General features: G+C 34.5%; 1 protein-coding gene across 6 annotated transcripts in view; it reads left to right on the top strand.

The window, feature by feature from the left end:
* Positions 1 to 4368: 4368 nt before the first annotated feature.
* LOC145245843 (uncharacterized) overlaps positions 4369 to 26029 on the top strand; it is a 98278-nt gene continuing 76617 nt past the window's right edge. For 2 of the 6 annotated variants that reach the window (XM_080107501.1, XM_080107498.1), the window contains exons 1-2: positions 19718 to 19871; positions 23816 to 24282. In XM_080107501.1, the coding sequence (XP_079963627.1) occupies positions 23865 to 24282 (418 nt within the window). In that variant the 5' untranslated portion in view covers positions 19718 to 19871; positions 23816 to 23864. Of the gene's footprint in view, positions 4495 to 11477; positions 11708 to 18301; positions 19872 to 23815; positions 24283 to 26029 lie in introns of those variants that run through there. The other 4 variants (XM_080107499.1, XM_080107500.1, XM_080107503.1 and 1 more) reach the window with 4 other exon arrangements.

Here is a 26029-nt window from a genome sequence, read left to right as displayed (position 1 = left end):
CAATGTATTCAAACATTTTTAGCAATTTACAGGGTGACACCAAATCCTAATAATAATGTCGATTCTTCCCCGGCTGAGCTAATGTTTGCAAGAAAGATAAGATCTGTCTTCGATAGGCTGCTACCAGAGAAAAAGAAAGTTTTCAAAAAAAGAAAACCTTAATACTAAGTGCTTCTCCCCAGGTGAAAATGTATATTTCAAAAATTTTCAAAATGGACGAAATCAGTGGGTTGAAGGTATTATCAAAAAAAGGATTGGGAGCATGGTCTATACCATCCAAGGATTAAGTTTTGTCTGCAAAAGACACAGAAATCAAATACGTCCCAGACTGTCTCCAAATGTGGAAGAGACACCAATGGAAACATTGTGCGATATTTTTGATATACCAAAACCAGCGTGTGTTCCGCAAACAATGAATATTTCGCCTGAACCGACCATACGGGCTGGACAGAAACCTTTACCCCGGGTAACGCTGACCAGAAGGAAAAGCGCAAGAAAGAGAAAAGTTACCAGGAGATTAAGCCCTGACCCTAAAAGGAAGAGGTATTTAAGCTAAAATCAGGAAGATTTCAGCTTCAGGGGGAGGTGTTGTGAAGGAACATAACTGGCTATACACCGGTTACAAACTGTATATATATATTGGACTGTTTGGCAGACAGCGGCAGACAGCGGCAGACAAGCAGTCGCAGTAAGACGGATAGTCTTACGTGTTGATTATCAGACTTTCTTCCCCATACTTGTTACTATGTACTTCTATTTACCTTAGGCGAGCAGCCTTACGTTTCTGTATTATAAATAAACCCCATTACACATACCACTCGGTGTAACTCACGTTTGTCTTTATTTCCTAAGTATTTAGGAATATAACAAGGAGAGAAAAAATAAAACCAAAAAAACATTGTTTTGCAGAAATAGTTAACTGCGGAATAGTGTGATGTTTGACCTCAATTTGAACTCATTCACTTTTTAATTGCTAAATTAAATTGCTTCCGTCGCCGTAGCGGAGGTGTATGTTGTCAGCCTATTGGCCTCAAGGCTCTGGGTTCTAGCCTACCTGCCCCCCTCTTTTTTTTCTTTTACACCTACAAAAGATTTTTTTCTTCCATTTTTAAAATCGGTTTTTTAAAAAAATTTTTTAAAGAAGTTTAACATCATTTTTTTATATTTAAACAGGGTTAAGTTTCCATTTTGTTCTGCTTTATCCCCACCCCCACCCCGAACACATACACCTACAAGCACTCAGGCACGCCGGGCACCTCCACTAGTCTATATATATAAAAAGCAAATGTGGCCCGTGCATTTTTATATGTCCAAGAAAGGCTTTTTTGACAAGGATTTTCGGGGAGAGGGGGTTTACTGTGTCTTACAACTGTTTGTATACCTCCTAGATCATAATTTAACGATTTGCAAACGTGTGTCGTTTCTAGATTTATTTACGTCGATTTTTACAAAATTCTTGCTATTTCAGCCCCTGTTGTGTTCATTCGGCTTTTTCGTATAAAAGTGAAATTAATTTGGAGCTAAGGCATTGTTCCCGGCAATCGTGCTGGGAACGCCCAGAAAACAATCAGCTTTTGATCAATGTGGGGGAAACTTCTTATATCAGACAATTGTTATTCAATTTGGACAATCCCCTTTTTATGGGGAGCTGGTCCCCCCCCCCCAAATATCTTGGGGAACAAAATCAGCCAAAGTTGGGTAAATAAACCAAAAAGAAATGCCTCGCACTAAAAATTAACTGCAGTATTTCTATTTGACCTCATTAAAATCGTGTACCTGTCAATTCAATTCCGTTTTTTATACTTAAATAAATTCAAATGTGTTTCAGTTACTCTTCCTTGCTGGCCGAGCGGGTAACGTGTCAGGTTTTTTTCACACTTTATTTTCCACTTTCGCCTCAAAGCTTCGGGTTCGATCCTACCTACCTACCAAAACTTTTTTAAACCCCTACCCAACACACACACACCCAGGCAACGATTTTTTTTAAGAAGTTTTAACATTGTTTTTTTTTTTATATATATATATTATTTAAACAGGGTTATCACTTCGCTTATTCTTTTGTTTTGATTTAACTCCCCCCACCCCCACGCACACCTCTAAACACCCGGGCAACGCCGGGTATCCCTGCTAGTAAAGAAATAAAAAATAAATTCAGGAAAAGACGACATTCGACACGAAATCGCTGTATTAACATGATATAAACAACATTTATTTACGTGTTAGGAAAATTAGTTTAAATTGTTGCAACAAAAGTGTTTTCTTGTGTAGAATATTCATAATGAAGGATTACTGAAGTGAGGAGTTTGTGAGTACAACACGAAACTTCAAATTACGGATTTTTTTTTTTTTTATGATAAGAGTGCTGCAGTGCACGAGGGCTTAAAGTCCATGTGCCTATTTTGGAGAGAAACATTTCATAAATCATAGAAGCGAATGCGCTCGCATTTGTGTGTGTGGGAGGGGGGGGGTAGAAATAAGAATATTCAAAAGGAGGAGTGAGTTCTAGTTATATGTGGTAAATTTCCATGCTGGGTATTGAAGTTCCTCTGTATCGTATGTAAAATCATGACGGTTGTTTTTACGTCTCCTGGAGAAGCAGTTTCTTTGAGCACAGGTTGCGCTGATGAAATTGAAGAGAAAACGTTGTCTGATCTGTGGCATTCTTGGCGATGTTGTTTTACGTCTAAATAGACAGAGTCCAGCGTATGTAAAAACCACGGGCAGCGGTGATGGTTACTTGTGGAACTGTTTTCTTCACTGTTTAAATTTTGGCAGGTTAATCTTTATATACAGGCTTTCTCGCATATTTCAGCCTGTTAGCATAACATAGTTCCTTTTCTTTTATGTGTGCATGTGGTCGCATCACAACGTCATGTTCCTACGCGTTTTTCATATGCGTAGGCGTTTCAAAGCAGTGATCGCTGTGAAATGTTCCTGCCGATCATTTATTTATTTATTTTTTTTACTCATGTTCACAATTTACTAAGCATATCGCCACTTGGACGTAAGGGGCTACTATTTGGGGCCATGTATAGGAAAGATTAACAAGATATTTGTTTATGTTACATTTAAACTTCTGCAGATCAGTACAGCCAGGGAAGCAGGTAGCAGGAAGGGAATTCCAAAGTCTAGCTGTCCGAGGGAAGAAACTATTAGAATAGAAAGCTTTCTGGCATTTAGAAACAACAGCAGTTAAGCAGTCAGATCTTATTGCTAAGCGGATTTGTCGGGGATATGTACGTTGAGGGGGTACAAGTGAAACAAGTTCATCAGAACACATTCCATTGAAATATTTGTAAAACAGGCACAGTGATGCAGAGACAGAGGCTGGAGCTTAGTTGATAAAGTGGAACCGATTAAATTGACAACTCTTTTTTGGACCCTATCTAAGAGGGAGAGACTAGTGGTAGATGCACCAGCCCAGATGTGGCAACAATACTCCATGCATGGGCGAATGGTGGCCTATAAAGGTACAGGATACTGAGTATCCTGGATACTCTCAGGTGTGAATAGTCTTCTAGCTCGATAAAAAGAACCCACCTTTTTTTGCAGCAGCCTTTGCAATGTCCTCTATGAATTTACCAGCAAATGTTAGGCCAAGGAGTTTGAAGGTAGAATTCTCAGGTAGGGTGCTATTTGTCATGGATATAGGGGGTTGGAGAGGCGTCTTGTAATTATTAAAGGAGAACAACTTAGTTTTACTAGCATTAAATGTTACCATCCATTTGCGGCCCCATTCCACTATAGTCCGGAGGCCATTTTCTAACAATTTTGCCATCGTCTTAAAATTATGTACATCTGTTCTTCCCTCATGCATATTATGGAGCGTTGTATTATTCCAGCCATACGTAGCGCCAGCGGTCGCAGTACAAAGCAAAAAGTCAGCCATTACAGTGGCGAAAAAGGAGTTAAGTGTGCCCCCTTTATTTGCAATCTCACAATTGTTCACATCTAGAGAAAATGCAATTTCCCTTAATTTTACGTAAAAATTACTTTTAACTATAAATAATGTTCAATTTAATGAATTTTCGTAATTTTTGGATTCATTACTATTTTAGACATGACAAGTTGTTTTTGTTGACTGCTGTTTTTGATTAAAACCACATATTTAGAAAAATAAATCTGTCGACTCTATCTTAACAAGGACCTTATGTTTTACCGTCGATCTTTACTTTGGCCTTTTTTTTTTTTTATATTTTATTTTAAATCATTTTTATTTTATATTACTTTTAATTTTTGTTTTCCATTTTAACATTATTTTTGATGTTATATATTAAACTTTATTTACTTAAAATATCAACTTAAAAAATGAAAGTAATTTTCTTCTAAGAAAATCTGTCCCACCCAAACCGGGGAATTTTTTACTTTCACTTTGATTTGTGAAAAAACGAAAATATACTGTTCCATTTTGTTTCTTGACTTTAAAGTTTTCTTTACGTCGGAATATTTCGCCTTCCAGAGATATTAACTTTTCATTTTATTTTATTTTTTTGAGTAAGTATTTATTTAATTCAAACAGCCATTTGCAATTTATTTCATCGAAACTTTTTTCTTTTTACTTTATCAAAAAAAAAACAGTTTCTAGTACTTGATGAGGAGTGTGAACCCTACGCAAACGTTTGCCTTTCACGAATCGTCCCCCTCAACGGACATGCGCAGAAGGTTTTCAGTGGTCTATTTAGACATGAAAAACTTTTTCAGTCCCCCCCCCCCCCAAAAAAAAAGCCAAATAAAATGCCAAATTGATTTATCGTGCTCTTGAAAAAGAACTTCTTCTGATCAATTTAAATGCAATATAAAGTATTTAAAGACCAACTTTCTTCGTATGTTCATTTATTTTTCTCTACAGTACAATTCATTTTCTCCCCCGAGGGGAGTAAAAATTATAATAAAAACTAAATGAGGACAAACAATGTTTGTCAAAAACACTAATGCATAATGCATATTGCATCGCACAAAATAAAAGTATATAAATGAAACTTACTCAAAGAAAAAAAAAAGTGAAAACAGAAAACACGCTCGATTAAAAAAAAGGTAAATATCCAGATACGCTACTACAGAACACCGACCACTCTAATTTGTTTTTTTATAGGTAATTGAGGTCGCTGACAACGAATCTGATAGTCAAACTTGGGGCAAATTTACCGTTTGCATGGTATTTACCCCTGAACCCACGAACTACTTTCCACCATTTTGCAGCTTCCGTTTATGCTACGCGCATGCTGCAGCATGCACGTTGTAGCATAAACGACGGCTTCACCAAGCAAACTACGTTGCGGGGAGGGGATTTTTTTTTCCAGGACATAGAATTTTCTAATTTTCAAAAATACATTATAGCACTTTTTGGATGGAAAATTTAAAATTAGCTGAAAAAGAAATAAAACAAGAAAAGGAAAGCACTCCAAGTTGGAGTGGGGGGGGGGGTAATTTATGTGTGTTTTTTTTTTTTGTTGTTGTTTTTTTTTACCTGGAACATAGATTTTTTCAAATTTTCCGTAAGTAACGCACCGACATTTATTAATTAGAACACCATTTAACATTTTCCGAAGATTTTACTGCGTACATTGGGGGCACGAGCGGGGGGGGGGGGGGCGGATGTGATGTTGGGGCGCGCGTGCCCCAACATCACATCCGCCCCCATCCGCTCGTGCCCCCAATGTACGCAGTAAAATCTTCGGAAAATGTTAAATGGTGTTCTAATTGGTAAATGTCGGTGCGTTACTTACGGAAAAACGTTTAACTAAACTGCAAAAGCACCTATTAAGCCACATAAGTTCTATAATTGAATCACCCTCCCGCAGAAAAAGAATGAAAAACATAAAGATGTTTGGTGCTTATGTTTTTGTAAACCACATTAAACTACGCGAGACAAAAAAAAAAAAAAAAGTCCCCCAATTTGTTGTACTTTTCTTTAACTGTAAGTCATTAAAAAAAATGTTAGTCCGTAATTTTTTTATTGGTATGCCATGTGAGAAGGCAGTTTGCTAGGTGAAGCAGAAGCAAGCCGTCGTTCATGCTGCAGCGCACGCGGGTAGCGTAAACGGAAGCTGCAAAATGGTGGAAAGTTATTCGTGGGTTCGGGGGTTAATACCATGCAAACGGTAAATTTGCCCCAAGTTTGACTGTCAGATTCGTTGTCGGCGACCTCAATTACCTATATAAAAAAAAAACAAATTAGAGTGGTCGGTGTTCTGTAGTAGCGTATCTGGATATTTACCAAAAAAAAAAAAAGTGAAAGAAATGTAGTGGTGAAATAAAATAAAATAGCGCACGAAAAAAGTTATATAAATCCGATATAAGTTAGTTGTTTATTCCAATTTGTATTTGACGTAATTCAATAGACCACTGAACTGAAAACCTTCTGCGCATGTCCGTTGAAGAGAGCGATTATTCGTGGAATGCAATGCAAACGTTTCCGTAGGGTCCACACTCCTCATCAAGTACCCAGTTTCTTTCTCCTTGAGAGCAAGGGGGAGAAATGGTGCAAGTCTATGAATGGTCCACAAGTAATCTTTTTTACTATAAAAATCTGGAAAAAAAATCTGTCATATTCCAAAAATCACGTAAATTTGTCATATTCCAAAAATCACGTAAATCGATCAAGTAGTTTTTATTTATTTAAGAAAATCAAATATTATGAGACATTTTATCGAAGAAAAACTTCACGGCATCTTGTTTTTTTGAATGATACACTGCTAGCGACACCTATTGGGAATGTTTCCAAGATGTGAAGAATTTTACGCAAATTGAGCACCCACACGTTGACGCTCCTCCAAGAAAAATTCTGCAAATGTGTATTCCAGCAGCGTAAATTCAAGTTTTACACTAGTGGTGGCCATAAAGTAGGTGATCATTATACGTTAAATTATTATAGAAAAGTGATCCCCCATTTTCTTTAAACTAATATTTCTTCATATATTAGAAACTACTCGTTTGCTGGAATTTTAAACGTTATTTTCTTTTTCAACATCCTCAAAAACTTATAAATGTCTGAATTTTCCAAGTTTTTTTTTTTCTATAGCGTGGACGGTCGATTGTCTGCCCCTGGCTGACCAAACATTCCCAATAAGAGCAGTAGCAGTGTATCATCATTCAAAAACAAGATGGCGTGAAGTTTTTTTTTCGATAAAATGTCTCATAATATTTGATTTTCTTAAATAAAAAAAAAGTTACTTGATCGATTTACGTGATTTTTTGAATATGACAATTTTCATGCAGTGACAAGTACGTACATTATAATTATTTCTTTTCAGATTTTTATAGTAAAAAAGATTACTTGTGGACCATTTTTGCACCAAAAACATTATTCAGATTATAATCATTTGTATAATTTAATTAACAGTTTATTATAAGTAACAGTTTAAAAAAAAAACAACAATCGGGTATTCTTTTTAGTTTACCGACCCCTCGGCATTCACCTTTAATTTGTCGACTTGGATAGTTTTCGGGTACGCTGAGAACAAATATCGCATTTATTTTCTGCGCAAACAAGTAGTTATCCATATTTGAAGACATTCAGTATCCAACGTAATCACTATTGTTTTAGCTGCCGGCCATCTTGTTTGCCATATAGGAAAAAAACGCCAAAAAGAGCCAAACGAGCCAAAACATGGCCCCCAAAACAGTTTTCGGCTTCAAGGTCGAAATGACCCACCTCATCCTTCCGGATATTTTCCGGTTTCCCGATATCGAAATGGACAATCTTTTTTTCACTTTCTTAATTACATTAATTTTTTCACGTAATTATATTCATTTTTTTTTTTTTTAACTTTCTTACTAAAATGCGCGTACACGCTTAGTCACTTGACGTTTCGCAAGGTGCATAAATACATGGCGGACATTTTGAATTACAAGAAATATTGTTCATAGAATAAAAAGTTTTCATCTTATTTAAGAGTAAAAATATTGCTGTCAGTAAGTTTTCCCGAACGGTTTACAAAGCATATTTTATATTTTTCATTCTTTTTTGGGGAGAGGGGGTAGGTGTATCAGAATTTTTGTAGGAATTTTTCACACCCCCAACACGAAACTGCGAATAAAATATAAAAAAAAAAAACTTGTAATTTCTCTTTTAAAAGTGGGTTGTTTATTTTCTTTATGGATTATACTTCTAAAATAAACTATTAAAATCGTTTTAAAAGTAATAGAAATATTTTTTTTTTAAAACAGTAATGAAATTAATTGAATTTTACGAGCTCAGTATTTTTCAATTTTTAAACTTTAAAAATCTATAAAAAATTTTCTATTGATTCAATTTTTACGATATTTTCAGGGTCAATGGGAAATTTTATGTTCTTTCCAATAAAACGAATATAATATTTTAGATAAACGTTTTTTTTTTTTTTTAATTCACGTCCCCCCATTGTCAAGTGTTTATTAAAAAGTAAATAATTAATTTACTCACCAAAGTTTTATATCACAAATTGAAGATAAAAGATCAATAAATAATATATTCAAATTTAAAACAAAAAGTAGTGTTTTTTAGAAATTTACCTGTAAAGTCCGAAGTTTAAAACCTTTTTTTTTTTTTAAAAACACGTTGTTTGTTTTTTCTTTTTTTTTAAAAAAAAAAAACACGTTTGTTTTTTCTTTTTTTTTTTTTTTAATGAAACCTTGGTCTTTGCTCCTTTAATTGAAAAAAAATTAGGGCTTGAATTACATTTTTCGAGTAGTTATAAGCTTGGAAAGACAGGGGGTCGAATTAATTCACGCCTCCCATTTTGAAATGTGTATTCAAAAGTAAATAATTAATTTACTCACCAAAGTGTTATATATCACAAATTGTAGATAAAAGATCAATAAATAATATATTCAAATTTAAAACAAAAAAAGTAGTGTTTTTTTTAGAAATTTACCTGTAAAGTCCGAAGTTTAAAACCTTTTTAAAAAAAAAAAAACATGTTGTTTGTTTTTTGTTTTTTTTTTAATGAAACCTTGGTCCTTGCTCTTTTAATTGAAAAAAAAATTAAGGCTTGAATTACATTTTTCGAGAAGTTATAAGCTTGGAAAGACGGGGTGGAATTATTCAATATTTTTCACGAAATTTCTGACACACCTACAGAGGGGATATTCAATTATAGAACTTGTGTAGTTTAACAGGTGCTTCTGCCGTTTGATTAACAGTTTTTCTATGGAGAGCCGCGGCCGTCACAACACACCCGTCCCCGCCCCTCCATGGAAAACGGTTAATTAAACTGCAGAAAAATTTGTTAAACTACACAAGTTCTATAATTGAATACCCCCCAAAAAAAGAACGAAAAACATAAAATATGCTTCGTAAACCGCTCGTGAAAACTTCATTTTTTTCTTATTTTTTTTTTTTTTAGATCAATTAAAAGGGGTTAATACCATGCAACCCGTAAATTTGCGACGGATTTGATTATCAGATTTGTGGCTAGCAACATTGAATATCCCTAAAAAAAAAAAAATTGTTTTTTTAAATTAGTGGTCGGTGTTCTGTTGTAGCGAAAGGTAATACAACTTAGAACAGCATTTCATCCAAGGCATGAAAATTGTTAAACAAAACGTTTTTACTATAGGCTTTAAAAATAAAGGTACAAGATTTAATTTGAAATTTATTTATCTTCAAAGTACACTTTTATACATTTTACAAAGTAAGGTATAAAAATTTAATTTAAATTGAATCAAAAAATTACCTTGGATTTATTTTATGTAATGTACATTTTGTTGCAATTTAAAAAACATTATCTTTCATCTAGCAATTAATGATATAGATATAAAATTTTCAATTATTTATATATATATATATATATATATATATATATATATATATATATATATATATATATATATATATATTAAATGAAATATATATATACAAGTTAGAAAAGCATTTCATCCAAGATATAGTATATTAAATGAAATATATATATACAAGTTAGAAAAGCATTTCATCCAAGATATATATATATATATATATATATATATATATATATATATATATATATATATATATACTAGCAGTTCCACCCGACTTTGTTCGGGTCCCATGTGCATATGTATACAAATTAGAAAAGCATTTCATCCAAGGCATGAAAATTGTTAAACAAAATGTTTTTACTATAGGCTTTAAAAATAAAGGTAAAGATTCAATTTGGTCGAGAGCTGATTCTAAAGGAAAGAAACCGGTCATTGCTCTTTGTTTTATACTTGTTTCCGGTGGTCTTTTGCGCATGTGTGGATTTCCTTTGAAAGCGGAAGTGACGTTGTCCATGCGTGTGCGCGTACATGTGTGTATGTTAGCGTGTGTGTATATACACATGAATGTGAGTATGTACGCGAACGTGAATATATGTACGTGTGTGGACGTGGGCGCGTATGTTTGTGTGCGCGTATGAATATAAGGAAATGTGTGTTCATCTCAAGTTCGGGTCACTATCGTTTGTTCACGCGTGGGAAGAGAAATGAGTGTTGTAGTGGGAATTGGAATGATAGTCCAGCGTGTAGACAAAAAAAAGTGGATAGAGAGTTGACATCAGTTAGCAGTCAGCTACGCGAAGGTGTTCTCAGGGACCAGTAGTAGATAGAGAGAGAAAGAGTGAGAATGTGTACATACGGTCTGTTAGCTCGTGCTCCATACATAGTCGTGTGTGGACGTGGGCGCGTATGTTTGTGTGCGCGTATGTATATAACAAGAAATATAGCTTGAAATGTGAATGCATGTTTTTGTCTGAGGCTAGAAAAAGGCTCGCACAGAATAGAAAAACCTTTAAAATTTAATACGGAACATATTTCATATAGGTTTCATTAACAAATATTCAGTACATAACGAGAAAAATAGAGATGAAAATTTCAAGAGGGCTGTATAACTGGTTACGGTCCAATAGTAGTCCTCGCCAGCGAAAGTTTTTGTTATTGTTATTCTATTATTATTATTATTTAAAACATTTTGTGTCTTGCTCTTTCGCGCGAGGACTAATTTACCTTTAATTTATTTTAATAAATATTACTCTAAATACTGCTTTTTAATTTGTGGTCTTTTTTTTTTACGTTCTTTCCTTTCGCTCAAGATTTCTTGGAATTTACCCATTCCCTTGTCCTATAAACCTTACTTTTTTTTTTGCGCCAACGCCGGTGATGGGGAGGAGGGATTCCAGTTACACGTAGCATACTTAGTCTCTTTTGGCGTTTTTTCATTATCGGAAAACAAGACGGCCGCCATTAAAAATGATAGGGATTGCGTTGGATACTGAATGTCTTCAAATACGGATAATTGTGTGTTTGTGCAAAAAATAAATTCGATATTCGTTCTCAGCGTATGCGAAAACCTTAAAAAGTCGACAAATTAAAGATGAATGTCAAGGGGCCGGTAAGCTAAAAATTTACCAAAAATCGTTTTTTTTTTTTTAGTTTTCTTTTCTTTTTTTTTTTTATTTCTATAAATATTGAAGTAAAGCCCCACCCCTCCCAAGTTAGATTCTACTTTTTATTTAGGCGATTACATGTGAAGTTATTTATTTCTCCTACGAAAGGAAGATGTGATGCAGGGGTCGAAAAGTGGGATTTGAAAAGCAAGTTGCCTAGAGGAAGAACACCCAGGTCTGCAAAATATGCTTTTTTATTTTTACTTTCACTTCGATTTGTGAATAACAGAAAACCTACTATTCCATTTTGTTTCTTGCCTTGAAAGCTTCAGTTTTCTTTTCGTCGAAACATTTCACCTCTCATATTAACTTTTCATTTTTTGGTAAGTATTTATTTAATTTATGTTGTTTCATGAAACAACCATTTGCAATTTATTTTGTTAAAACACTTCTTTTTTTTTTTACTTTCTGCTTGAAAACAAGGATTTTTCTATTGAAAAAAAAAAAGGTGTTTATTCAGATTGACATATATGGCGGCAATTAAAAGTCAAGAAAATACATAAAAGTCTGTATGATGTACATACTCGTTACATAACAAAGATGTCATATTCCAAAAACCACGTAACTCGATCAAGTAGTTTTATTTAAAACTAAGAAAATCAAATTTACGACTTTTAGCGATTTTACTACTAAACCGTATTTAACATAAGGTTGCTTTTTCATCTCGACACCTCGATTTGAATTGTCCCCCTTTTTATTCAATCGGATTTAATCATGGCTGACACTATGACTTGCTTAGTCGTAAAATTTGATTTGCTTGAAATAAAAAATTAAAAAAAACTATTGTTATATTAGCTCCCGGAATATACCGGTCAGCCTGTTGCATGGCCGATTGTTAGTGTTTAGGTTAGAAATATTTCTATAACAAAGAAAAGAATGTTTGAATATCAGAAAGAATGTTATCAAAGCGAAAAAGTATTTTACTTTAGAAAATATGTAACATTAACTCTACCAAAGCCGAAGTAGCTTCAGTTCTCTCCAAACTCTACAACAAATGCCTTAATGAATCTTGCTTTCCGGGCTGTTGGAAAACTGCTTCTGTGGTACCAGTATTCAAGAATTCTGGCGAAAGAACTGACCCATTAAATTATTGCCCTATTAGCCTCCTCCCAATTTTTGCCAAAATATTTGAGACCTTAATTAACCATGCTCTAGTTCAGCACCTTACAGATGCTAAACTTCTGACCGACCAACAATATGGATTTAGACAAGCCCGTTCCACAGTAGACATCCTAACTGTAATCTCTGAACGCATATACCATTCACTGGACAAAGCGGGAGAGGGCAGAGCGGTAGCTCTAGATATATCTAAGGCTTTTGACAGGGTATGGCATGAGGGTCTCCTCAGGAAGATTAGATCATACGCTATCACTGGTAGAATACTTAACATAATTAAATCCTTCTTAGATAAGAGAAAAATCCAGGTTGTCCTCGACGGTCGTACATCTAAACAATATGATATAAATGCGGGAGTGCCCCAGGGATCTATCCTTGGACCTCTACTGTTCCTGATTTTCATAAATGACCTCCCCGACAAAATTGCCTCTGAGATGGGTATATATGCTGATGATACCACACTCTATAGCAGGCACGACAGGAAAACAAATGAACATATATCTAAAGTAATGGCAGAAACACTAGAGGATGACCTCCAATCAGTAGTGAAATGGGGATAAAAATGGATGGTCACGTTCAATGCCGCCAAGACTAAACTAATTTCCTTCAATAATTACAAGAAACCTTCTCTACCACCTATAGCAATGGCCAACGACTCTTTATCTGAGAGTACATCTTTCAAGCTCCTTGGCCTAACGTTCACAGGAAACATGAGTTGGAACAATTACATTGAGGGCATTGTCAGGGCCGCTGCAAGGAAGGTGGGCTCTCTCTACCGTGCTAGAAAACTACTAACACCCGAAAGTATCCTGTACCTCTATAAGGCAACCATTCGCCCATGTATGGAGTATTGCTGTCATATTTGGGCTGGTGCATTGGCTACTAGTCTCTCGCTCCTTGAAAAGAGAGTCGCAAATCTGATAGGCCCTAAACTGGCATCTAAGCTTCAGCCTCTGTCCCATCGACGAAACGTTGCATCCCTCTGCCTGTTCTACAAGTATTTTAATGGTGAATGCTCTGATGAACTGCAAGCACTTGTGCCCCCACGACGTGAACACCCTCGACAGACCCGACAAGCTGCAAAATCCCACCCCCACACTGTAGAGATCCCTAGATGTAAAAGATCTTTCTACTCCGGTAGTTTCTTCCCCAGAACTGCTAGACTTTGGAATTCCATTCCAGGTCACTGCTTCCCCAACTGTACTGACATGCAGAAGTTCAAGTGCAACGTGAACCAACATCTTGCTGCCCAAATCCCTACATAGTACCCCAGTAGTTGTTTCCCCTGATAGTAGCCCCCTACACCAAAGTGGCAATGTGCCTTGTTTGGGGTGAAAATGTAATAAAAAAAAAAAAACAGACCTCTGCTACTGAGCCCAATTTGCCCCTGTGCCTGGCCTCTTGGGCAAAATTATGAAAAAAAATTTAAACGCATTAGTAATTTTTTGCCTTTCATCTACCGCCAGTTTTCAGCCTTTGTGTGCCAGTCTGTCCAACAGGTGGAGCCCTCCTTGATGCCCAGATACTTTCTGCAGTGGGTGCACCAGAACCTTGTCTTCACCTTCTTTTGGGGGTAATTTTTGTGAGATACTCCAGGGTGTTGTCTGTTGTATCTCCATGCACACAGCACAGAGGTGGTCAGATGAGGTGTCATGATTGGGGAGTCATTTTTAACTCCCTGACAAAACAAAAACACATGATCGGAAAAATACCCGTTTAGCAGTAACTCGGTATATAGCATTTTCGGAAATTACTGGTATATCGGTAACTCGGTCTGGTAGGGTTAAAATAGTCCACAGGAATTTAAACTTAGGAGAAAAGGAATTTGCTAAGTAAAAATAAACACGGGTGACTATGTGACAGAGATCAGACGAAGGTTGTGTGGTGGTACATGTTGGTGACATCATTTAGAGGGGGGGGGGTTTGAGAGACATGTAGAAATTAGTCAAGAGTTGGCGGTCAGAGTTGAGAGTTGGCAATCAGAGGGAATGAGGCATTAAACTGCACACCTGTAGAACTCTCTTCCGATTGCCTGCTTTCCAGCTGACTACAATCTGATTGTTTTCAAGTCTAACATAAACAAGTTCTTGATGAACCGCCCCCTAAGTAATCCAATTTACAAAATTCCCACTACTTACTATGCTATAATTACATTGACTAATGTATACCCATTAACCCTTATCCTCGAGTGGCCTCTGGGCCTTGATATGTGGTGATTCCTGTGTAAAAAAAAAAAAAATCTAAGACCAGTGTGCAGTTTTACAATGAGGAAATATCGATAAATAAAGCTGCTGTAGATACAACCAAGACTTCAGGTTGTACGAATCTTCAAATCAAGATCAACCCAGATGGATAAGGTATGTTTCTTCGTTGACCGATGTTAGCCCCCACCCCCCAAGAGAACTGTATTTTTCTCCTATTATTGTAAGGACCGTCTATTATAGATGATATATGCCCTGCTTATTTACTCATCCTAGACAATCACACTATACTCAAATATATATACAAACAACATCTTGTATGAGATAACTTAATTAAGATCAATACCATGTTCAATATTTTTTTTTTTTTGCACACTTTGATCCATGTCTTGTAAGGTTTGGTAATGCTGAGGAGGCAGGGAAGCAGGAGTATCAGACAACAACCCACCAGATAAAATTCCTCGGATGAAATCCTACCATATAATTAAAAAGAAAAGGACAAAATAATCCATGAACAGCATAAAATAAATTAATTTTACTTTTTAAATGCCATTATCATGTTGTTGGTGGTGTTGTTTTTTGTTGGTGTTTATCATGATGTTGGTGTTTTTTTTTTTTTTTTGAGAAAAATGTTTTGTTTAATTTTTAAACATTTTTTCGCAACCATATAAATCAATTGCATTCTTTGAAAAGTTACCTCGAAAATTGGTGCAAAATTTCATTTTTCATGCAAGTAAAATGAATGCACTCCATATTTTGATCTATGCATTTTAGTTTTGTTGGTAGTTTAAAAATTATAAATGTCATTTCGCCATTAGAAGCAGCAGCGTAAAATTCAGTTTTTAAAAAATTAGAGGCATCATTTTTGGAATCGGAAACAATACTAAAATAATCTAGTTTATTTGAAGAACGTTGGCTCTCTCTACCATGCTAGAACGTTGCTCACACTTGAGAGTATCCTATGTCTCTACAAAGCCCCTCCCTCCAAATATTTGTTGTTTTCATGACTTTATCTCTCCAACCCCCCAATAATCTCTGAAAAAAAGTCTACATAAATTATCTTCCTTACTTTGCCAGCAGTATATAACGTGAACTAAAAAGGGACACATATTCTTTCTTTTTCTTTTTTCTTATTTTTTAGATAAACCTTATTGGAAACTATCTATACATTTATACAGTTGGGTGGTTATACACGTGGTCGAACTACTTAAAAGGACCCTTAAGTTGTGTATAGTTCTTAAATGTGCATGTGTGCATATATACGCAATAAAGTTCACCATATCTTTTTACTGTCATCTTGGTCCTGTGGGATACGGTTCTTCCCGTCACTGGTCGATAAGCTGTAAAGAGCGTCTAAGACAAAATCACGATGCCGATTTTCTGGCAAAGATCTCTTTATTTCATCTACAAGTGAACTGGGGGACCCCTTGAATTGTTGACACAAGCTTTTTTTGCGTTTCCGTTGCCGCTTTAGGTGTATCAGAATTTTTGTAGGAATTTTTGACACCCCTAACACGAAACTACGAATAAAATATAAAAATCTCATAATTTCTCTGTTAAAAGTGGGTTATTTATTTTCTTTATGGATTATACTTCCAAAATAAACTATTAAAGTTGTTTTAAAAGTAATAGAAATATTTATTTTTTTTAAAACAGTAATGAATTTTCCGAACTCAATATTTTTCAATTTTTAAACTTTAAAAATCTACCAAAATTTTTCTATTGATTCTATTTTTACGATATTTTCAGGGTCAATGTGAAATTTTATGTTCTTTCCAATAAACCAAATATAATAATATTTTAGACAAACGTTTTTTTTTAATTCACCCCCCCCCCATTTTCAAGTGTCTATTAAAAAGTAAATAATTAATTTACTCACCGAAAAGTAAATAATTAATTTACTCACAAATTGGAGAGAAAAGGTCAATAAATAATATATTCAAATTTAAAACAAAAAACAAGTAGTGTTTTTTAGAATTTTACCTGTAAATTTGAAGTTTAAAACCTTTTTTTTTTAAACCACGTTATTTGTTTTTTCTTTTTTTTTTTTTAATGGAACCTTGGTCCTTGCTCCTTTAATTGAAAAAGAAAAATTAGGGCTTGAATTACATTTTTCGAGTAGTTATAAGCTTGGAAAGACAGGGGGTCGAATAATTCACGCCTCCCATTTTGAAATGTCTATTAAAAATTAAATAATTAATTTATGTACCAAAGTCTTATATATCACAAATTGAAGAGAAAAGGTCAATAAATAATGTATTCAAATTAAAAAAAAAAGAACTGTTTTTTTTTAGAAATTTACCTGTAAAGTCCGAAGTTTAAAACCTTTTAAAAAAAAAAAACCGCGTTGGTTTTGTTTTTGTTTTTAGTTTTTAATGAAATCTTGGTCCTTGCTCCTTTAATTGAAAAAAAAAATTAGGGCTTGAATTACATTTTTCGAGGAGTTATAAGCTTGGAAAGATGGGGTGGAATTATTCACTATTTTCACGAAATTTCTGACACACCTACCGCATCTTTCCTCTGACTCTTCTGGTCTATCAACTTGAACTTTACTTGACTTTCTACTTTCTTCTACTCTCGACTCTGACTATGAATAAATAAAAAATCCCCATGTGCGTTTCTGTTTATATGGGTGTATGTGTGGGGGCGGTAATTCACGTTAACTGCTCGCACCCAAAATACTCTCACTGACCTGTCTCGCAACACAGGTGCACGCTCTGTCAACGGAAGTCATCAAGTTTGATGTGTCACCCTTGACCTTTCTGCACCTATCCGACACGAGTAAGTTGGGATTCAATCCAGCACCGCATTAACCACGCTATTCATATCATGGACTCTATAACACCATTCTGAATTCGTAATAGTGGGCCGACATTACATGACATTTTTTTGTACAAAAATGATCATTAACTTTGTTTATATTTTAAGTTTAACCTATTTCAAACTTATATGAATTCAAACAAAAATCGGTGCTTGTTAAGATAGAGTCGACGGATCGATTTTTTAAAATATGTTGTTTTCAGCAAAAACAATATTATGTACTTTATTGTCATGTCGAAAATAGTAATATATCCAAAAATTATGAAAATCCATCAAGTAGACAAATTACTATTGTGTTTTTAGTAAAGAAAAAGGAAGTCTATTGCTATGGTCCAAAACAAAACAAAACAAAATGTCAGCCATTACAGTGGCAAAAATAGAGATCAGTATGTGCCTTGTATTTGCAATTTTCAAATTGTTCACATCTAGGGAAAATGCAATTTCCCCCAAATTTTCAGAAAAATTTCTTTTAAATATAAATAATTTTCTACTCAATGAAGTAATTTTTGGATATATTACTATTTTCAACATGACAAGTAAGTACTGTCATTTTTGCTTAAAACCACGTTATTTAAAAAAAAAAAAAAATGATCTGCCGACTCTATCTTAACAAGGACTTTATGTTTTACTGTCGATCTTTACTTTGATTCTTTTTTGATGTCTTATTTTAAATTATTTTTATTTTTAAATTACTTTTAATTTTTGTTTCCCATTTAAAAATTATTGTTAATGTTATATATTAAACTTTATTCACTCAACCAGAACTTGCTCCCATACTTACGAAACTATTTAAGCGCTGCCTTAAGGAGAAGTGCTTTCCGACTCCCTGGAAGACCTCATCAGTTTGCCCTGTATTTAAGAATTCAGGTGATAAGTCATCTCCCTTTCAGTACAGACCAATAAGTCTCCTGTGTGTTATGAGTAAGTTGCTGGAATCCATATTAAATAGAGAAATAGTCAACCACCTCAGCAGGAACAACCTTCTTAGTGACACACAATATGGTTTCCGCTCTGCAAGATCTACCGCAGATGTGCTGACGGTTATATCCTACAGGATTAGTGAATCTCTTGACAAAGGCTTCCTTTCTAGGGCAATTGCTCTTGACATATCAAAGGCCTTCGACAAGGTATGGCATAAGGGTCTACTTCACAAGATTTCCAGCTACGGTATAACTGAAAATGTTTTCTCAATCATTAAATCATTTCTCTCCGATAGGCTCATAAGAGTAGTGGTAGATGGACAAAAATTGGAGGCCTGCAATATAAATGCTGGAGTCCCTCAGGGGTCCATCCTGGGCCCAACTCTCTTCCTGATCTACATCAATGACCTCCCTAAACACATACTTAAATCATTCGTTGACATCTATGCTGATGACACGACCATCTACGGCAACACATCAAAGGCTGTAAATGACAAAGTTCTCTCTGATTCTCTCTCCTCTGATCTCGAGCGCGTGGTTCAGTGGGGGAAGACATGGCTGGTTACCTTTAATGCATCCAAAACCAAACTCCTATCCTTACATCATCAACGCTCTGATCCCCATCTGGCATCAATTGTGATGGATGGCTCTCGTCTGGGTGAGGCCCCGTGTTTTGACAAGATTCTGGGTTTGACCTTTACTCCTGATCTGAAATGGAACACGTACATCAAGTCTGTTGTCAAGGTCGCTGGAAAGATGGTAGGATCCTTCTACCGCTCCAGAAGATATCTCACTACTGTTGAGACGTTGTGAGCCTATCCTTGTTTTATCGTTGTTTCCATGGCAGGTGCTCGTCTGAACTCCAATCTCTGGTCCCCCCTCACCAATCTTTCACGAAAAACACCCGTCTAGCTGAATCCACTGTGAAAAATTTCCCCCACTCTATATCTGTGCCTAAATCAAAACGTAGATTCCATGAACAAAGCTTCTTTCTTAGAACTGCACGCCTGTGGAACTCTGTTCCGTCTGCCTGCTTCCCACCTGACTACAACTTGGATGTCTTCAAGTCCAACGTTAACAAATTCCTAATGAACCGCCCCCTTAAGTAAACACTTCATCAAATCTCTACACTAACGTAATGTACGTAATGTACTTGCAATAACCCTTATCCCTGAGTGGCTTCCGGGCCTTGATAAGTGGTGATCACTGTGTAAAAAAAAAAAAAAAAAAAAAAACTTAAAAAATGAAAGTAATTTTCTTCTAAGAAAAGCTGACCCACCCAAATCGGGGAATTTTTTTATGTTCACTTTTACTTTTATTTGTGATTAAAAGAAAACCTACTATTCGATTTTGTTTCTTGCCTTGAATGCTTCAGTTTTCTTTTTGTCGAAACATTTCACCACCCAGACATATTAACTTTTCATGTTTTGGTAAGTATTTATTTAATTTATGTTGTTTCATGAAGCAGCCATTTGCAATTTCTTTTGTTACAACGTTTTTTGTTTTGTTGTTTTTTACTTTATCAAGACATTTTTTAGTACTTGTACAGTTTAATCAAGGCATTCAAAAATGAAAATATCGAAAAAAAAGTTATATTGTACGGTAATCGTGAAGAAAGAGAGAGCCTGTTTCGTCCGTTTGACTATAGGTGGCGTTACTCGTTACTGTCTTTCCACCCAGTTACGGAAGCACAAAATGTATATAATGGCACCCTTGAAATAAAAAAAAAAATGTTTTTGTTATATTTTAATTTTAAACATTTTTTTTTTTTTTTTTTTTTTTGCAAAAATATTTAAGTTTTATTTTTACAAACATTTATGTTTTGATGCTTGTTTATTTTCAAACATTTACGTTTTTTTTTTTTTGGTTTTACGTTTTTTTTTTTTTGGTTTTACGTTTTTTTTTTTTTCTTGCAAGCATAAACTAAATGTTTTTGCTATATTTTTCTTTTAAACATATTTATGGGTACAACCGTTTTTCCGCGAGTATTTTTTACGCTCTTATAAAAAAAAAAAAAATCAACGTTTTTTTTTTTTAATCTTTTTTTATGGAGCCCCCCTTTTTTTCTTAATTTTTCTGCACTTATTTTACCTTTTCCGCGAGTATTTAAATATATATTTGAAAAAGGATATTGTAAAACCTGAATCTTACTTGAAACTACTATTTAAAAATTCAGTTTTCATGCAAGTAAAATGAATGCACTCCATATTTTGATCTATGCATTTTAGATTTGTTGGTAGTTTAAAAACTATGTCATTTCGCCATTAGAAGCAGCAATCGAAAATTCAGTTTTAAAAAAAGGCATCATTTTTGGAATTGGAAACAATACTAAAATAATCTAGTTTATTTGAAGAACGTTGGCTCTCTCTACCATCCTAGAACGTTGCTCACACCTGAGAGTATTCTATATATCCCCACCCCCCAATATTTATTGCTTTATTGTTAACTAGCTGTACTCGGCCACGCCTTACTGTGGGTCAGTTTGTTTTAATAAGGTGAAAGGTAAAGTATTCAATGACGATAAAATCCAAAAATGCAAATCCAAGAAAGTTAGTTAAATTTCCATTTGCACAAGTAAAATCCAAGGGAATCGTTTAATTGTAAGATGGTCCAAAATAATCCAGAAGGCAGAAATCCGTGGAATAATTCACAAATAGGTACAAGGAAATAGGGAAAGAATTCCAATAATATTATTAAAAGAAAGATAAGATATGCGTTAGACTCGACTGCCCAGGCAAGGCATAATTAAGAAAAAATGAGTGAAGAAGAAAAAAAAAATTGAATGGTGATTGAATTAGATTTAAAATAGAAACGCCAATGTAAAAATGACCCAGACAAGATGACGTTAAAAGGCGCCAAAAATATAAACAGCTGGAGTTATTAAAAGACACCAAATGAAGAAAAAAAATATATATAAGGGGAGAGAATGGCCGGTATCAGCAAATTCTGGATAAAGCAAACAAGTAAGTATGTAAGTAAATGCATATAGTAAAATATAAGTAAATATACATATAGGATATGAATGTGTAGGTAGATTGATATATTTGATAGATAGGAATATTTAAACACTAAAACGGAAATTGCAGATAAAAAACCGGCCAAATAAAGAAGAAATAAAGAATTAAAATAAAGGATTATTAAGTTATTAAGTATTTTTTATTTTATATATACAGTTGTGCACAAAAATATTCGACCCCTGTCTAAATTTTCTTGTTTCGTTGAATCTATATTTCAAAAATCTTCATAACGGCTTTTAACGGCTAATTATGAATAAATTGTATATTTTTCAACAATAAATGAGGAAAAGTAATTCGAGATTAATAACATATATCAATTTATTTACAAAAAATATAAATATGGATGTTGCAAAAATATTCGACCCCTTTAATTTAAAGTTTAAATAAAAGCGTCATTAAGTTTATTATTTTAGTCTGACCTTGTATTTATTTCCTATAAATAATATTTATGACTCTACTGTATCTAAAATCAGTTCAAATTGAACTCCAATGCCATATTGAATGATTGAATAATTTTTTCAAGTAAAAAAAAATTATTTTTCAACGTCAACAAATCTGCAACTATGACAAAGAACAAAGAGTACTCTGAAGACATTAAAAAGAAAGTAATCGATGCCTACCAGTCTGGAGAAGGTTATAAAAAAATTCCAAGCGTTTTTCTATACCACGGTCGACTACTATGTCCATTATCAAAAAATGGAAAGTAAAAGGGATTGTATCAAGTCTTCCAAGATCAGGTCGTCCAAGAAAAATTACGACACGTGGGGATAGGAAAATTGTTAGACAAGTTTCAATAGACTCTAAATCTAACCTAAAGGACGTGCAGAACGATTTGAAGAATGCTGGCTCAGATGTACACTTGTCAACTATTGGCAGGGTATTAAATCGTGCCGGATTGCATGGACGTATTGCCAGAAGGAAGCCCTTACTTTCCAAAGCTCATCAAAAGGCTCGATTAAATTTTGCAAAAAAGTTCCTAGAAATGCCTATTGATTGCTGGAATAATATAATTTGGTCAGACGAAACGAAAGTGGAACTATTTGGACGCAACCAGCACGCTATGTTTGGCGAAAAGAAAATACTGTTTATAATGTGAAGAATACCGTTCCAACCGTTAAGCATGGAGGTGGATCAATCATGGTGTGGGGCTGTTTCAGTATAAATGGAACTGGAAGATTAACCATAATCGATGGAAGAATGGATTCAGTAAAATATCAGTCCATACTGAAAGAAAATCTTGTTCCATCTGCGAACCAGTTGGGGCATGGAAGGAGGTATACCTTTCAACAGGATAACGATCCTAAACACACTTCAAAGAGCACTAAGGCATGGTTAAAGAATAATAAGGTGAAAGTTCTAGAATGGCCTTCCAGTCTCCAGACCTAAATCCGATTGAGCACTTATGGCATGATTTAAAAATTGCGGTACATAAAAGAAAACCATCTAATTTGATTGAATTAAAAGAGTACTGTCAAGAAGAGTGGCTTAAAATTCCAGTGGACAGATGTAGAAGTCTCGTTAGATGTTATAGGAAACGTTTACTTACAGTAATCAAGGTCAAAGGAGCTTCAACCAAGTATTAATGAAAAGGGGTCGAATACTTTTGCAACATCCATATTTTTATTTTTGTAAATAAATTTATTTATATTATCAAGCACTAATTACTTTTTATTATTTTTTGTTGGAAACTATACAGTTTATTCGAACTTAGTCGTTAAAGAAGGTTTTAAAGATTATTGAAGTATCCATTCAAAGAAATAAGACAATTTTGGTAGGGGTCGAATACTTTTGAGCACAACTGTATATTTTTTATTATAGCCCATGTATGCATGTGTTTGTGTGCGTGTGTTCCAAAGAAATAAAACAACTTTCATTGTTAAAACAATTGCAAAAAAAAATAATAAATATATATAAACATTACAGAATGCAACTTTCCATCATATATATTTATTATTTCTTTTTGCAATTATTTTAACAACGAAAGTTGTTTTATTTCTTTGGAACACACTCACACAAACACATGCATACATGGGCTATAATAAAAACCACTAGCGACGCATGCTTTTTATTTTTTGTTTTATGTTCTCAATAGGTGTTCAAAAGCTACATACAATAGTGCTTTTAGCCTAGATGTATTGAATTTGTATATGATATCTGCTGTTGCAAACCTATGATATTTTGATCCAGAGGGGAATTTCGGCAGTCATTTTATTATATAGGAGATGACTTTGTCTGGTCCACCCCACAAATAATCTCTGAACAAGTCTAGATTTATTATCTTCCTTACTTTTCGGCATTATACAATTGAAAGAAAAAGACGTTTTTTTTGTTTCTCTTTTTTTATTTTTATTTTGTAGATAAACATCAACTCCGTCAGCATTAAAATCATATGTTGTTCTTTGTAAGATGGTAGATCCCATCAGCATTAAAATTTCTCCGTATATGATGGAATTTTTGAAGCGTCGTAGAGAATTCTCTGATTTAAAGCCTATGGAAACGGATGAGAGCGTGATTGAGTTTTCCGCCTCCAAAAAACGCCGTCTTACTGAACTGAAGGAAGAAATGAAAAAAGTAACTTCCCAAAGTTATCTACTTAACAACAACCAATATGAAATGTTTCAAGCGAGTAAGGAATTAATTTTATCGGATGTGGAAAAAGAGTTTAATGTGAAAGGCAATCTGTATCATAATGCGACAATGGCAGAGATTCCTGTAATTTTTCACGTAAATCAACAGACAAGCATTTCTTGTGTTTTGAGCAACGATCCTAAAAGTATTCCTGTTGACTCTCTCATCACTATCGATTGCAATGAACCGACATCAGGTAGGCAACTTTTTCATATACGACATGTGGGTGCTTGTTAAGATACAGTTGATGGATTGATTTTTTAAAAAACATCGTTTTAATCAAAAACAATATTATGTACTTAATTGTCATGTCGAAAATAGTAATATATCCCAAAATTACGAAAATTTATTGAGTAGAACAACTGGTATTGTGTTTTTATTAAAAAAAAAAAAAAGAGATATCGCGATAGACAACAAACATTGCAGCCATGACCAAGTAATCTAAAATAGTCGTTTCGGAGTTATGTCCCCTGTGTGTAGACTCCTACTGCCTACTTTATACTACTATTTTATAACAATGTTTATTATAACGTCTAAGAAAAATGCGATTTTACCCAATTATTAGATTGTTGCCAAAATAATGTTATTTTTTGACGTTCAACTTCAAAAGGTCATGACTCCCTTCATAATAAACTTTATTAATCGAAATTAGAACCGTTAGAATCGACACATTTTTGCCAACGAGAAACAAGTTTATTTATCCCATTAGCATAGAATTCCGGAGTTCTGGAAGACATAGTCATTGAAGGCCGATTCGGCATCGTCTCAGCTTTTGAAGTATTTTTCATGCAGGGAGTCGTTGAGATGCTTGAAAAAGTGATAATCGATGTACGAGAGGTCTGGTGAATATGGCGGATGAGGCAGTCTCGTAATCCAATTCATTCAGCTTCTGCAGGGACATTTGACCAACATGTGGGCAAGCATTGTCATGGGAGAGAATTGTTCTCTTCATATTGACTTGGGCATATACATTGGAGCTTCTGGTGCATTTCGTTAATTTGTCGACAGTACTTCTCCGCTGTAATCGTTTCGTGCAGATTCAAGAACCTGTAAGGGATGAGACCGACCACAGACCACCAAACAGTCACCATAACCTTTTTTAGTGCAATTTAGGCTTTGGAAAGTGTTATAGAGCTTCTCCAGCATCCAACCACTGTGCCAAACGTCACCGGTTGTCGTAGAGGATCCACTTTTCATTACACGTCACTATCTGCTTGAGAAATGGGTCGTTTTTGTTGTGCAGAAGGAGCATAGAAGACACCTGAAAATGACAATTTTTTTTTTTGATTATCATGCAATTCATGTGGTACCCATTTACCCAACTTTTTTTACTTCCCTATTTGCTTTAAATGGTGAACAACTGTTGAGTGGTCAACCTCAAGTTCAACAACAACTTCTTGTGTGGTTTTGCAAGGATCAGCTTCAATTAAGGCTTTCAAATGTTCGTTATCAACCGCAGTCGGCTGGCCATAACCGTCTTCATCTTCGAGGCTCTCGTCACCATTGCAAAATTTCTTAACCACCGTTGTGCTACACATTTGTTAGTTGTTTCTGGGCCAAACGCATCATTCATATCATGAACTGTCTTGGCAGCTTTTCAGCCTAGTTTGAACTGGAACAAGAAAATCGTACAGATTTGAATTTTGTCCATGCTGTTTAAAAGCCTGCAAAAAAATGAATGGAGAGAGTGAGAACGGTGACGAATAACACAATTCGATAGAGTGAAAACGCATTTCAAAATTATATATGACATGGCTATATATATCAATGAATTAATTCAGAAATCATATATAAAATTAAAATATGTGAGAGAATGATATTGTTTTTGCTCCAACCTAATGTAATTTTTCATGTAAATCAATAGACAAGCATTTCTTGTGTTTTGAGCAATGATCCTAAAAGCATTACGTTTGATTCTCTCATCGTTATCGATTGCAATGTAC

The sequence above is a fragment of the Euprymna scolopes genome, chromosome 23 (assembly GCF_053919585.1).
Source record: "Euprymna scolopes isolate OS-2025 chromosome 23, ASM5391958v1, whole genome shotgun sequence".
Taxonomy (NCBI): domain Eukaryota; kingdom Metazoa; phylum Mollusca; class Cephalopoda; order Sepiida; family Sepiolidae; genus Euprymna; species Euprymna scolopes.
Note: the sequence above shows the minus strand (reverse complement) of the source record. Positions and strands in the feature narration are given on the sequence as shown.